This window comes from Filicampus tigris, chromosome 14, assembly GCF_054856515.1.
Source record: "Filicampus tigris isolate MCC_2025a chromosome 14, RoL_Ftig_1.0, whole genome shotgun sequence".
Lineage (NCBI taxonomy): Eukaryota > Metazoa > Chordata > Actinopteri > Syngnathiformes > Syngnathidae > Filicampus > Filicampus tigris.
Genome location: NC_141230.1, coordinates 3340729 through 3355722, shown reverse-complemented (window position 1 = coordinate 3355722; position 14994 = coordinate 3340729). Strand labels below are relative to the sequence as shown.

General features: G+C 38.3%; 1 protein-coding gene across 7 annotated transcripts in view; it reads right to left on the bottom strand.

Moving 5' to 3' along the window:
• The window catches only part of tbc1d4 (TBC1 domain family, member 4), a 56443-nt gene that overhangs the window by 35392 nt on the left and 6057 nt on the right, over positions 1-14994 (bottom strand). For all 7 annotated transcript variants that reach the window (XM_086051092.1, XM_086051090.1, XM_086051086.1 and 4 more), the window contains 3 exons: positions 4506-4634; positions 4203-4425; positions 842-1086 (listed from right to left, as the gene is read on the bottom strand). In XM_086051092.1, coding sequence (XP_085907218.1) covers positions 842-1086; positions 4203-4425; positions 4506-4634 — 597 coding nt within the window. The remainder of the gene's footprint in view (positions 1-841; positions 1087-4202; positions 4426-4505; positions 4635-14994) is intronic.

Genomic DNA, 14994 nt, shown 5'->3' with positions numbered 1-14994 from the left:
CTTTTTTTGCACAGTGGGTATATTTAGTGTAGACCATCAAGACAGCACCACTTCTGTTCTGACGAAATCCAAAAAGTGTGCTATCTCTATTCAACAAATTGTTGCTGTCCAATCAAATGCATGAATTTGCAAAAGTAAGGTAATTATTGCCGATAACAATAAAAAATAAAAAACATGAAGAAAGAGATCTTATTTAGATTTAGATAGATGGATCATTTGTAATTTATAGTGCCATACAACATAACTTGCAAGGTCATAAATGTGACAAATATGTTAATGTTTGTTTTTCATAGAATATAAATTGGGTATACTGTATTTAATTCTTCTATTATTCTTTTCATCATTTTTCAAATGTATACAGCATGTACACTGGAGCATGTATAGCGTAGTCCCAGAGCTGGGTAGTCCGTCCCTGGGCCGGACCGGTCCGACCCTCCGGCCCGGCCGGATGCCCATTTTTGGGGCAGAGGGTGACAAATTTAAAAAAATGGCCGGAAGTGGATTTTAGCCCGGCCCACTAATCGGCCCGCATGCGTGTGACCAAATTTAATCTCAGCCTACTCGGTGAAAGGCTTCTTTTTAGGCGCAGCACTCAGGTATGAGACTGGCACATCATGCACTTTCCTACTTCCGGAAATACGTCGTAGCAAAACTGCTGAGTAGTGGTTTGCTGGTATGCGTTTATTTTGAAGGCCGGGAAGTGTGAAGGAGGGAAAATGTGGATAATAAGTAACTTGTTGAATGCTTGCTGCGGCATCAATGCACTCAGTGTCGACATGCAGCTAGACTCTATGGTATGTAGGCTATATTAAAGCTTTAAACCAAGCTATCAAAGGCCTACCTGGAAAAGCATGGTTCTGTTTTTGTCCGAATCGGAGGGCTGAACGTGGTTGGGAGCACTAGCGTGTCTGCGTCGTGCAGGGTCCATCCCGACGCCTTCTCCGGCTTTCCTCTGCAGACTTCCTGCAAGGCTGCTGCAGCGCGTGCGGAACTCCTGCGGTTCCTGAAAACCTGAATCTTCCTGGATGCACTCTGGGAACGCTCCTCTCAGGCTGCTCTGACTGCCGCTGACAGACATGCCGGACCCTGCGACACAATCAGTCAAGGCAGCATTTTCATCATCAAGTTCAGTAGTTTTCAAACTTTCGACACCAGATACCACCTACATAAAAAATAAAGGTAACTCCCAAAGTGCACCATAATCACCAATATCAATGCACAGTGGCGTAGCAGGCCTCTATGTTAATCAAAAACAAGGTAGAGGTTTATTTCTCAAGAGTATATTTAATATTATTGTAAGCCAATATAACGTAATGTAAAGTTTGATAATTAAAGAATAACACTACATTTTAAATTACTGCACACAAAAGTTGAGTTAAAATTCAAATAAATGTTTAAAAATATTCCTTGAAAAATTGAATGTAAATGTAGTTTACATTAAGAGTTCAACACAACTGAACTGTACTTAACAAACTGAACATGGAAAAGTAAATAATTAATTTGATCAAGAAAAAAAAATAAGCCACTTTAACAATAGGCACAATTTGAATGTCAACACTGAGCTTAAATACAGTAAAACCTCACACCTCACCCAAAGAGCACGTCTATGCCATTTATCCGAGCAACAAAAAAGTCAATTAATTAGCTACAGTCCTTCAATGATCACGTTAACTATGTCTGAAATTTCAAAACATCTCATTTCTAATTATAATAGGTTGAGAAGAATTCTAAAATCATCATTCAAGCCATTTACCCAGTTTCCTCAGTTTCTTTGCTTTGGTGAAATGACAGAGATGGGTTTATTTACTTGGATACTACTTGAGTTTATGCCACTCGTAAGTATGCACAGTATATGTACTGTATGTGTAAATCATGGTGAAAAGAGCTTTTGTCGGCTATATATAACCTTTTTTTTCCAGTTGCACAACTTCACTCTCATATTTCTTTTTCTTTTCAGTGGCTCTAAGGACTCAAAGTGCAACAGGTCCTCAGTCTGTACTGAAATAAGCACTGTGTTAAGAAAGCTAAATAAATAATGTAATGCGTGTGTAACAGATGAAATGGCAGTGCTAGCTTGCTTTTGAAAAACATTTTTAAAAATTATGGATTTTTTTTTTTTCAAATATGCATCAAAAGTTTTTTATGTACGTTTTTACTTCTGATTCAGGGGGAAGTTTGTGTAAAGTGTATACATTTTGAAGTGTTGTTGGCACCCTCGGGGGAGCATGCTAAGAACCACCATAATGTCAAGAGCCGGGGTTTGTACGAATATAAAAACATTTATTAGAGCATGCCCACCACTTGATTGAGGAGCAGTTTGCAACATGCAAAAAAAAACTCCTTGTTTAAGGTTGCATAATTAAATGAGAAGGATAGCGTCATCAAATTATATTCAGTGCGATGTAAACAAGGATTTCAATCAGCGTGGAACCTGATTGCTTTCATGTATGAAACCATGTAAAATAAATTAACCTGTTTCAGGTTCAAACTGTATTGCTGTAAAGGCAATGTTTTAAGTAACATTTTGACATTCATAAATGTAATATAAATATAAAAGAAGTAAACCTACTACATGCAAAATAAAGTAAAGCTACACGATGCAAAGGCATCTGCCTCATAGTTCCGAGGTACTGGCCTTCAAATCATGAATCTGGCCTTCGGTGTGGAGTTTGCATGTTCTCCTCCTGCTTCTGTGGCTTTTCTCCAGATACTCTGGTTTCCTCCCACATTCGATGAATCCATCATTGTCAACTCTAAATTATACTTAGATGTGAATATGAGTGTGAATCGTTTGTATGTTTGTGCTATGCGATTGGCTCGCAACCACGACTGTGTGTACCCCGCATCTTGTCCAAAAGTGAGTAAGGATAAGCTCAAGCACACCTATGTCCCTCGTGAGGATAAGATGTATAGAAAATGGATTGATACAGTAAAACTACTCACCATGGAAACGTGATGGACAGACAACTAATGAAGAGGGAAAAGGGAGATCTCACCAAGTGGCCTTTTTATATGTACTGCCATGTAATCGGATCAAAGTCAGCAAATGCCCGGATTACCCGATTGTCTCTAAAACAGGAGTGGGCAATTAATTTGGCAAAAGGCCACATGAGAAACTGAACATTTGCCGAGGGCCAAGCCAACAAGCTAAATTCAACTTTTCCTCTATTATTTTGACAGTATTCAAAAAAAGCATATTGTCTAATTGCTATGAGTGTCAATATGGTATGTTTTGTTATATTTACCAGAGGTGCGTATTTTACAAAAATTTTCGGGTCCATCATTCGCCATCTATCAGCGGCCTGGGTACACGTTCGTCATTTGTCAGTCTGTCATTTTTTCATGACGAATTGTAATCTTCAGTTCATCAGTTTGTCAGTCAGTCAACCATTAGTACGTTGGTCCGCACTAGCCATCAATTCATATTAGCTGTTCCTCCTAGCCAGAAGTTTCTCCCAATTATATAGATAAGTGTGAAGTATAATATTATTGACAGAATAATGATACAGTGATAACTTAATAATAATCAATATTGGCAGTATATGAAACTGTAGATTTCCATACAGTATTACCAGGCCAAATCTTTCATCTTCCCTCCACCATACAGGAATGAATAAGGTTTATAACATCGGGACCACTATTGTCATTTTTACTAGTTTCTGTTTTGGAAAAATAGTTGCTTGAAGGCATTGGGAAAGCCGCAAAACATAGCGAAAACATCGCCAAGTTGGCAAAATTGCAAAGAAGCCGTAGCTCTTCCTTGCTTGTACTAGCATGATACCCCACTATGGGTGTGCCCATACAGTAAAATAAGACACTGTGAAGGCTGGTCAGAAAGATTCCTACTCGCCCAGGTCCTGAGTGATTATCCTGAGTGATTGTGTGTGACCTTCTCAGAAAACGGTTGGGGACAACTATCAAAAACCTGTGGAAAAAAATCCTTACGTGTGTTGTTAACACCAAGGTCAGTCAAACCACAGACTTTGTGAAATGGAACGATTGCCAATCAGGAAGCAAACTGAAAATGGCCGTGTTGCCGAGCTTGTGTATGGTGTGCTGTGTTATACAAGATACAGATACAAGATACAGGAGAGCAGAAAGAACACACATCATGTGTTGGGTCGCTCACATTTTGAAAAAGGGTATGTCTGTACTCTGTATCGCATTTACTGGTGTAGGTCTCCACTAACTGCGCCTCTTACCAGTCGTGCCATCCCCTCCAAGACTTTCGGGATCCTCATTCTTCTCATTCAAAGCAGAGGACAGTGGATCTCCTCCCATCCCAATAGTGAACTCTACAGGGACCTTGTCCACGGATCCTCGTTGGCCATTGAGTTGCCGTTTGCGCTTCACCTCGTGTTGGTGAAACTTATCGATGCAGTCATCGATAAGAGTGGACGGAGCTTTTTTGTGCCCCACCGTCACCTGCAATTGTATGCACGTTAACGGTCATGCAAAGGATGGCAGTTGGCACAATGGATATTCATTTTGCATCCGGTTCCCACCTTGCCACAATACAGCACTTCAAACTTCTGAGAATTGTAGAAGGCCTCGTCAGTTTCCTGTTTTGGTTTGGTGTCTTCCTTTAGGGCTGATTTGGACACTTGGCGAATGCTACTGATCACTTCAGGCACCTTTCGGAAAAAACAATAGAACATGATAATACAATTGCTACACATGAGACAAGGAAGGGGGGAAAGCAATCGGTTAAGCTTACGTTCTGGTCTGAATGCTTGTGACAAAGACAAGTTAAGCGAGCAATCGCTTCAAGGAGCATATTTTCACAAAAGCATACATTTCCCAAATTAGTGCTGCATTATATTTGAAAAACATGTGATATGCGATATGGTTGTTGAATACAGCGATGATATTTTTGCGATATTTAATATGTTCCGGAAGATATGACATATCTAATTAAAGAAAAAAAAAATGTTTCATGCAGAAAAATAATCAAGCTCAATGCATTCTAAGGTAATTCATTTTAAAATGTTCAACTATTGATTGGCGATGCACATTTGCGTCTCACTCGTCAAATTCAGATAAAAAAAAAATACAATTCCATAAAAAAAAATATTGCGTGTCTGCGATATGTATATTGCATAGGCCAGGCAAGGCCAACCCGCAGCTCGCGAGCCGGATGCGTCTCCTGAAGCCCTTTTCAAAAATGAGCTTAGCTGGGCGCCATTTTGTGTATGTGGTGAGGGGTGGATAGCACGAAATAGTTCGGTAAAAGTTCCTTGCTATCATCGTGGTCTTGTCTTTCTGCAAAATAATGAGCCGTTCTTCTTAATAATTTTACTTGCCAGTCTGGCATTTTAGCACTTCACTTCCAGGTTCGTGTTACGCGGCCAATACAGGCACCCAATTGGCTGCGTAACCCACGTGATAATTTGACACGTCTGAAAAAATGCACTGATGATTGGCTGACTTGCGCACGTGACATTTCTCCCGCGGAGCTATGTTAACAAAAGCTGGCCACGCACGCTTGGAGCCACAGTACATTATCTTCCGATTTATAAATAAAAATAGATATGTCACCGCGACGTGCTGTCGTCTGGTGGGGAGCAGTGTCCGTGGTTGAGACTTCCACTCTGTCCGACTTCAACCCCTTGCCTCAGACAACACATTAGAAATAAGTTGCCCTCCAATTTAAGCATCTTAGTAAGCACAGAAAAAGAAACAAACAAGGTGATTATCTTTTTTAATTATTGTTACTTGGCTTTTTCTATACCAGTTGCCTTTATTCACAGTGTTCTGTGTTCTGACTTGATAAGCAAAGAAATCCCTGTCAGTAGGTGGTATCAGATTTCAAATGCTAAAAATAAGAAATATGATACTGTAAAATTATTTACCAGACCGTGTACCGTGAACTTTCCAGCAATACAATGAGGCTTACTGCAGTGTTGCACTCTAAAATGGCCTGATCCTCTACTTGAGTCAGTTTAACCCAATTTGGGGGTTGTTTTTGCAGAAAACAAGGTCAATGTGTTCTTATTTTCTGCAAAAACAACCCCAAAAATGGGTAGTTGTGTACAAAACACCCCCAAAGCAATGCAAGAAGATGGGTCCCAGTTAGTGGATCGGTCCACTTTTGACCCCAAATTGTGATATTTTTAACCCAACTATTTTTAAGCTGTGTGAGCTTTCACACAATATTGCAATAAATATCATACTGTGACATCAAGACCGTGATAAAACCAAACCATCAGCTTTTGATATTGGTACATCGGTTTGTCTGATGAAAATGTAATTTTCGGCCAACAATAAGATTGTGAGTAAAAAAATCAGTTTTACAGAAAATGAGCAATACAGTGTGTGGAGGGCTCGTTTGAACGTAGAGATGGAACAGATTACATTCGACAATCAATGCACCAAGTGTATGTGTATGGCGTTGGCTCTTTGCGGTAACACCATTATCGTGATATCTTTATTTTTTCGATATATTGTGCAGCCCTCCTAGCCTATTGTTTATCAGAAACTAACGCTCATCTGTACATCCAAAAACACTGCAGCTCTACTTAGCTTTTGGCTTTGATGTCACAGTGGTTTCATGTACTGTAGTCCATGCGTCACTTGTGAAAAAAGCAATTGTATGGGTACAAGCAATTAGCAAGTCCCCATTAATATTAGCTGGCTGATAAATTAACGTGAAATCGGCTTCCTGTTACCACGCTTAGTAATCCAGGGTTAAAAAGGGCAGCAGATAAGAGCTAATGCAGCCTGGAAAACAACAAGAGTCCAAGCAGTGCACTGGTGAAGATGACAGGCAGGCGGGCAGGCAGGCAATGGGCCAGGGAACACCCACGCTTTCCCAGGACAGAAGTCACAACAGGCAGCAACAAATAAGAGTCTTTCAGGGACGCTGGTTTGGTTGCAACTGGTACCGTAAAAGAGAAAAACAGTTTGATGACTTGCGTGCATGAACAAGTCAAAACAGAGAATCTCTGCAAGCATACTCTTGTAAAATCCCTGTGAAAAATTACATTTTAGTTCTTTGTTCAGCAGACAAAACAATACTGACGGCCTGCAACAACTTTCATAGCATTTCCATCCGGACGTCCAAGGTCAGTCAGTCAGCCACGCTTGCAAGACAATCAGCTATAAAGCAGTTCCCACAAGAAGCACACAAAGTGAAGGGTTCAGTGGAGCTAGTCATTGTTCAAAGATGCCTTCGACAACACAATTGAAATGTGTAATTATTGATGTGTGAACTGAGAATGCAGTTTACGACTGAGAGCTGTAATTATGAATGAATGAGTGATTGAACAGACTATTTGATGAAATGTAGACTGGCCAATAGTGGTGCAACGGATCATCTTTGATCCAAGATCATGTGGCTCACTTGAAGACAGCATGTTCAATCCTAAATAACTATAGTCAAGTGCAGTGGTAGTCATGTATAGCGGTTGAAAACCATCCTGGATCATGTAAGTCGCATGGATGGGAGCATTTTAGCAACCCTGCAAAATACAGTAATGACGGAAGAAGGTTGTGGACGAAAGCATTAAGGGAGGTAGGCACATTCACGGGCGAAAGTCCTATGAGTGGAAATACATCAGTGAAGCACGGCCACCTATTTCACACACCGGCATCACAATAGAGTGTTAGCGACGGCTGCTCAACAACCACTTATCACGTTGGCATTTAGACAGCCCTTTGCTGCAGAATCTGACTGGGCTAAAGGTATCACAAAAACTATGAGGCCATAATCCAATGTGCAACGAGTAGGTAAAACGGGTGCTGAATGTGCCACATTATGAAATCCTATTGTGCAACCACTTCAGTGAGATGTTCAACCCCAAGTCTTTGTAGCAGGAAAAAACAATAAATGTAGACAAATTATCCCGGGTATCCTCATTTGCACTCACCACAAACGGCAGACTTCCCGGGCAACAGAAAGTACATCACAGAGCAGTGAGCGATGAGGAACCCCATGCTGAAGACGCACAACCTCTACTTCGGCACAAATTTGGCGCAGGGACTGTCAGAAGCGGTGACAAAGTGAGGACAGAGAAACACGATTCTAACATCCCAGTCGCCACGGATAATGCAAAATTATAAGATCAGGTATGCTTTAGGGCTGCACGATATTGGAAATACAAGCGATATCGATGTTGACTATAGTGATATTGATATTATTGCGATATTTAAAACGTACCTAAAGAAATCTAATGAAAGAAGTACATTTTTTTCATACGGCTAAAATAAGAAAGCTCAATATGTTCTTAGCTAATTTATTGTAATTCCCCCAGATGATGTCCAATTATTGGGTGGCGGTGTTCATTTAGTCTGCATCTGACTGGTCAAATTCAGATAAAAGAATACAGTTCCATAAGAAAATTATTGCATGTCTTTGCAATATACATATTGCGAAGGCCATTACCACGGTATCGATATTTTTTTGAGATATTGTACAGCCCTAGCATGCTTTGCATTTTTTCCTCTTCTTCTTTATCAATGATGTGGACATTGGCTAGTTTATACGCCCTGAACACCTCACCAGGAGGGTGTGCTAATCAGATGCTTGAGGCACCTCACCTATGGGGCCCGGCCACCAGGCGTTTGCCAACGAGCCCCACTTCCAGGCCAGGCTCCAGGGGTCGCTCAATTAACCCTTTTAAGAAACATATGTATGGAAACTATGGAAACTCTTGGGGCAAACTCGTGACTGTGAATCAGTCTTTCCCAGTGTAAACACTTGTGCCTTAGTGTAGCTTTATGGCTTAAAAAGCCAACACTGTGATTGATACACTCTCGACCAATGCAAATATTAGTAATGGCAAAGTATTGCATGGTCATCTGTCATCAATACGTGACAGGCAAATATGGACATTTTTGACAAAGGCACTCAAAAGCTAATTCTGTCTCTTTGATTTCTTTGCGTGTGATTCCCACCCACTGCAACAGTCTACATGTCAAACCGCCATCTAATTCAAATGATGCCACAGGTTGATGTTCTATCAGCGCCATTAAGCCAAACCACTTGTAATCACAGCAAGGCGCAACACGTTGTCATGGAGATTAGGTCTAATTAGACTTCCTCTAGGGTAACATAGTAACAAGACAAGGGTGAAAACGGACTGCTTGAATGCAGGTGAATGCTTTAAAATTATGTGTTAATAATGCTATGTATGCGAACAGGTCAGAACATTGTGTCACAACACGTTTGCTCAATAAGTCGGACTTAAAGCACATATGGGGAAATGGTGTCTGTATTGTGCCTTTGTTGGTCTAGAGGAGGAACAACTGGTTCTCCCAAGGCACTTGACTGCAGTCATGTGTTTGCAGGACACTTGTGGAATCTTTCCATTGCTTTTCCATCCGCCTAATGTGGGCAAAAGTGACCATGAGTTCATGTCCTATATCAAAACAATACATGACATTATGTCACCTTTAAGCAATGCAGGATGGCAGATTTGATGAATAGGCCACAACAAACAGAAACATTTGGTACACCTGTATAATCTAATGATATCCAATATAAAAGTTGTATCAAAATATCATAATCATTGCTTTTACAAAGGTTATACTTTTCATTGGGTGGGAAAATGGATCTTTCTGTGCTACAAAGAATAATTAGTAACACCCAAGTGCTTTTAAATATATTAAATATATATATATTTTTTAAATAAATCAACACTACAAAAATTACACTATTTTTCAGAGGGGGTAAAACGTTTTAATACAAGAAAAAAGTTGCAATTCATTTATTTATCAACTGGTTTAGGTTTGTCAAAATTCAGACATTTATTCACAGAAGTTCAACTTCTTCTTGAAATATACAAGTGTTGTCGTGTTGCTAGATAATTTGTATCTCAATAAATGCACGTTTTTCCCTCATTGTAGTACAGATTAATTCCTGTAACATCCATCCATCTATACCGCTTATTACATTTTTTATTTTCTATTTACTGAGGCCATAAGACTCCTTGGTGATATACAAATAAAGAAGCAGATGCATTTTCTACTCAAAATTGAAAAACACAGCTTTAAAAATTTTTTTTTTTTAAATTGACAGATGATTCTTTATGATATCATTATGGAAAAATACTGGACATCTAGTATTGTGCACAATTTGGTTCAGATTCAAAGTAGGAGCACACTGTCTTGCCAGAGGGTCTGTACTGTACTCTACTGGGTGCTATTCAAAGCTATCCGAACAGCAAAGTCCAGTTGCAACAAATCTGTGAGATGAAAATTGCAATTGTACAACATGGATACATTTAAATTCTTGCAAGAATAAATGAATTTATGAGAAAATAATGGGGGGAAAAAAGGCACCATCTCTTAGTACTGAAGAGGTATAGGTGTTATAGCTGCACTAGAAAAAGGTGTACTTACACAAAAATTGTGGAAATGTTATGAGAAAAAAAAGCTTTTTCAGAACTAATGGCATGTAAAGACAGTCCTTAACATTGCACAATATAAGACTCTTCTCCAATTTTCTTAATTGCTGGGTAAATAATGCACAAATCTTGAGAAAAAGTAAGGCATGTGAACATGATGGCTATCTATGAAGGAGTATGATTTTGATTTTCTCATTTTCATAAGTTAAACTTGAACCAGCCCTTCCCAGAAAACAGTGGATCAACTTCCACTCTGGATCAGTTCCAAGTGACAACGAAGGTGGTGATGCATGAGTCTTTCAGTGTAAACGACGTGGGATCAGATTGCAACTGGCCTGCCAATAGAACAATGCACTTGTCTGCATTAAATTTATCCCAGCGAAGCCATAAAATTGCTACGACAGACTCCAAAAATGGGTAAATGGCATCTTAGATTAACTGCTATATTCATTCACAATGATAAATATATTTTTTCCAGGAGGCATTTGTTAATATGTGACAAGAGCCTCTTTGAAAGGAGTTCTGTGAGTCCCGCATGGACGGCATATTGCAACAACAAACCCTTGCGTGTGGTTGCCTTTCAAGTCCAGCAAGCAGTCAACCCTGTCTAGCAAGGCACAAGCACATCTTGTGATTGTGTACATTGTGTTCAAATTCCCCTTCCAGTTAAACATTATGTTCTACTACCCCACCACAAATGTTGTGATATCTAATGATCTCCCTACAAGCAAACAAACTGCTGCGCCATACAAGTACCACATTTAACGCTAAAAATAGGTCAGGAATCATGCGTGTCACCCCTAAAATGACCTGACACCCACAATAAAAAGCACAGTATCATAAAAACTTAAGGCATCAATTGCTACACATGTGAAAAGTGCACGAGAGGAATGGGAAGTGCATTCCAAGTGGTCCACCCAGTCACTGACTGCCAAACCAGTTTCTCTTGCGTAATATCTCTCTGACTGAGGTACATGCAGCAATGCTAAGAAACGATAGGTGCAACTCCTCGAAAGCGCCCAGGTCTTCAATCTGCCACGGCTGCATTGCTCTCGGCGTTCCATGGCTCACACACTTCCACGAATTCCACTAGAAACGTGAGAGTGCAGGAACATTTGAAGGCAGCACAAAACGTGACAACGCGATATGTGATTTGGGTGGGCGGGGGGAGGACTCTTGAAGGTTTCAAGGAGAAACAGGGGCAGGAACTTGATGGTTCATGTTACAACATGAAAAAAACATCTTGTGAAACACGTCATCAGAACCCCGCCCCCAAAGGTTACCGGTTAATCCAAATTACAATGGCTTTCAAAATGACTATTTCCGCCATGTTTTAATTTTTATTTACAGGGCAGTTTAATCAAAGTACTCTGTTTGTGCGACAAATAAACACTCCCCTTTCCTCAAATAGACACATTTTCCCCCAATTTTGTAATAAACACCCACCTATACCTAAAAAATAAACACCCACCTATACCTCTAAAATAAGCACCTCCTTTTTCCTCATCAGAAAAAAAAAAAGCCGGAACTGCATTTACCTCAGTGCGCGGACACTATTGTCCACACATGGGCATTATGGAGATAACTTTAGAGCCTATTTAAACTGTGTTGCTAACCAAAATAGCTGCACCTACAGAGGCAGGTAAACAATCTATTAGACGAATGATGTTGTTGCCTGGGCAGTATTAAAGGTGGTCTGTAGATGACGTTTATTTAATTGCGAGTGTGCGGACCTTTTGTTTTGATTATACTGTAGTTTCTCCTGACATCAATTACGTGCAATGACTGCATTTGAACCAGTTGAGCAATAATGTGGTAAGTGGTAAGTGAGCTGTCTGCTATTTACTGCAATGACATTTTCATTTTTGATGCATTGCATTACATACTTTCAAATAGGAATTGTCTCTCAACTTTCTTAGAACTAAAAATGGGAATTCCTCAAAAGAACACACTACACCGTCACCAACCTGAAATACCAAAAATACTGAATTTATATTTCATCACATCATATCACAGCAATCACGAAAGCATGACATCAGCGGAAATCTGATCAAATGTTTTGGTTCAGTGCTAACTGATGGGTTTTCGGTCCGCAGTTACAGCTTTGCTTACAATCTTTATTATATGAGATTTATAGAAAAGATTGTCCTGATTAATGAGAGAATGTGAACGCTAACGTTTGTGAGCAACAGACATTTTAGCATGTCCTGCTTTTCATGCCAACATTAGCACCATTTAATATGACTTGCCTGCACTGAAATACAGCTGGTCTCAAAAGTCCAGGATGATTATTAAAATCAGGACATATCTCGAAGGGTTTGCAAGTGTCAGGTTTTCAGGATGTTTGCATCTATCACCTATCTACATTTGTATGACCCTGATTAAACACAAACACAATGATCCTTGATGATGGGTGACAACTGACAAGCATGTCATTCAACGTGCCTTTTAATCACATACAATAGATTATTGGTATTGTCTAAAATGTGTTTTTTCATCAAGTATTTAGGGCACCAGATGACGAAGCTAGCTCACTGGATTTTGAGGGAAAGTTAATCCTGCTCTGCACCTTATTTACTTCTCGTGGTATCACAAAAACAGACACAATTGATGCCATATTTGAAAGTCATTCAATTCAAGTGCCTACTTTCATTTGCGGTATTGCCAATCGCAGTTCGCTCATGTTCAGTGGAGTTGAACATGCTTGTGGAGCTAGCCGTCCATTGATTGACAAATTGAGAAAAGCATGTTAATAAAACAGAAGATGCTATTGCAACCAGTCAGCACGGACAACTGTGGAGATTTTTGTGTTAATCTTTAAAAGGAACATACAGTATTATGGAAATTGACTTTTTAATTGCTTGTAGAAATAGTAGATGGGCGAGACTCTGGAAGGTACGTGGTTGAATTAGGCGATGGTGGATTGCTGCACGTGCCATTCATTTGCAGTCTGGATGCAGAGAGGTGAGGAAGGTTAATACAGTAGATGTCATGTCTTGAAAGGTCAAAGCACTTATCTTTGAGTGCTTATGTGTCTAAGATAGAGGACTGTCATGATATGCTGCGAGGTATCAAACCAGCATTCATATACAATGTCCATTATCCATTTTCTGTGGCACACAGGTGTCATTCCGAAAGACTGCTGCCATATGACTTCCACTTAAAGGGGAGTCAAAAAACGTCTTTACAATAATATGTACTATGCAGGCCCCGCTACGCTAGTCTAAACACGGCATTCAGATTAATACACACATACATATATACATACAGTATATATATATATATATATATACATACGGTATATATATATATATATATATATATATATATATATATATATATATATACATATATACATACACATATATATACACACATATATACATATACATACACATTCACATATATATACACACATATATACATATACATACACATATATATACACACATATATACACATACATATATATACACATATATACACATACATATATATATATACACATATATACACATACATATATATACACACATATATACACATACATATGTATACATACATACATATACACATATATACATACATACATACATATATACACATATATACATATACACACATATATACACATATATACATATACACATATATACATACATATATATATACACACATATATACATACATACATATATATACACATATATACATATATATACACATACATATATACACATATATACATACATATATATATACACACATATATACATACATACATACACATACATATATATACACACATATATACATACATATATACATACATACACACATATATACATACACATACATACATATATACACACATATATACATACATACATATATACACATACATACATATATACACATATATACATACATACATACACATATACACATACATACATACATATATACACATATATACATACATACACATATACACATATATACATACATATATATATACATACATACATACATATACATACATACATACATATACATACATACATACATATACATACATACATATACATACATACATACATACATATATATATATATATATATATATATATATATATATATATATATATATATATATACATACATATATATATATATATACACACACATATATATATATACACACATATAGATACATATATATACACACATATATACATACATACATATATATATACACACACATATACATATATATATACACATATACATATATACATATAAATATATACATATTTATACAATAAATATATATATATATATTAGGGCTGTCAATTTAGCGCGTTATTTTCGAAGTTAATCCAACCCCCTTTTGACGCCGTCAATTTTTTTGATCGCGTGCTTAAGGTTTCCATTGCAACCAGCGGCTGCATTGATAAAGGCTGCAAAAATACAGTAACTTTAAAAGTCTTTATGAAATTGTATACACTTTTTAGGCATTGAAATCTTTGAATGTTGAACAGCATACTGTAACGAATTGTGTTAGCTGTGTTATGGTCGGATTTGTGTGTTGCTGAGTTGTTATGTTTCCGAGGTTCATGAATACATCGTACGGCAAACGAGTGGAGCA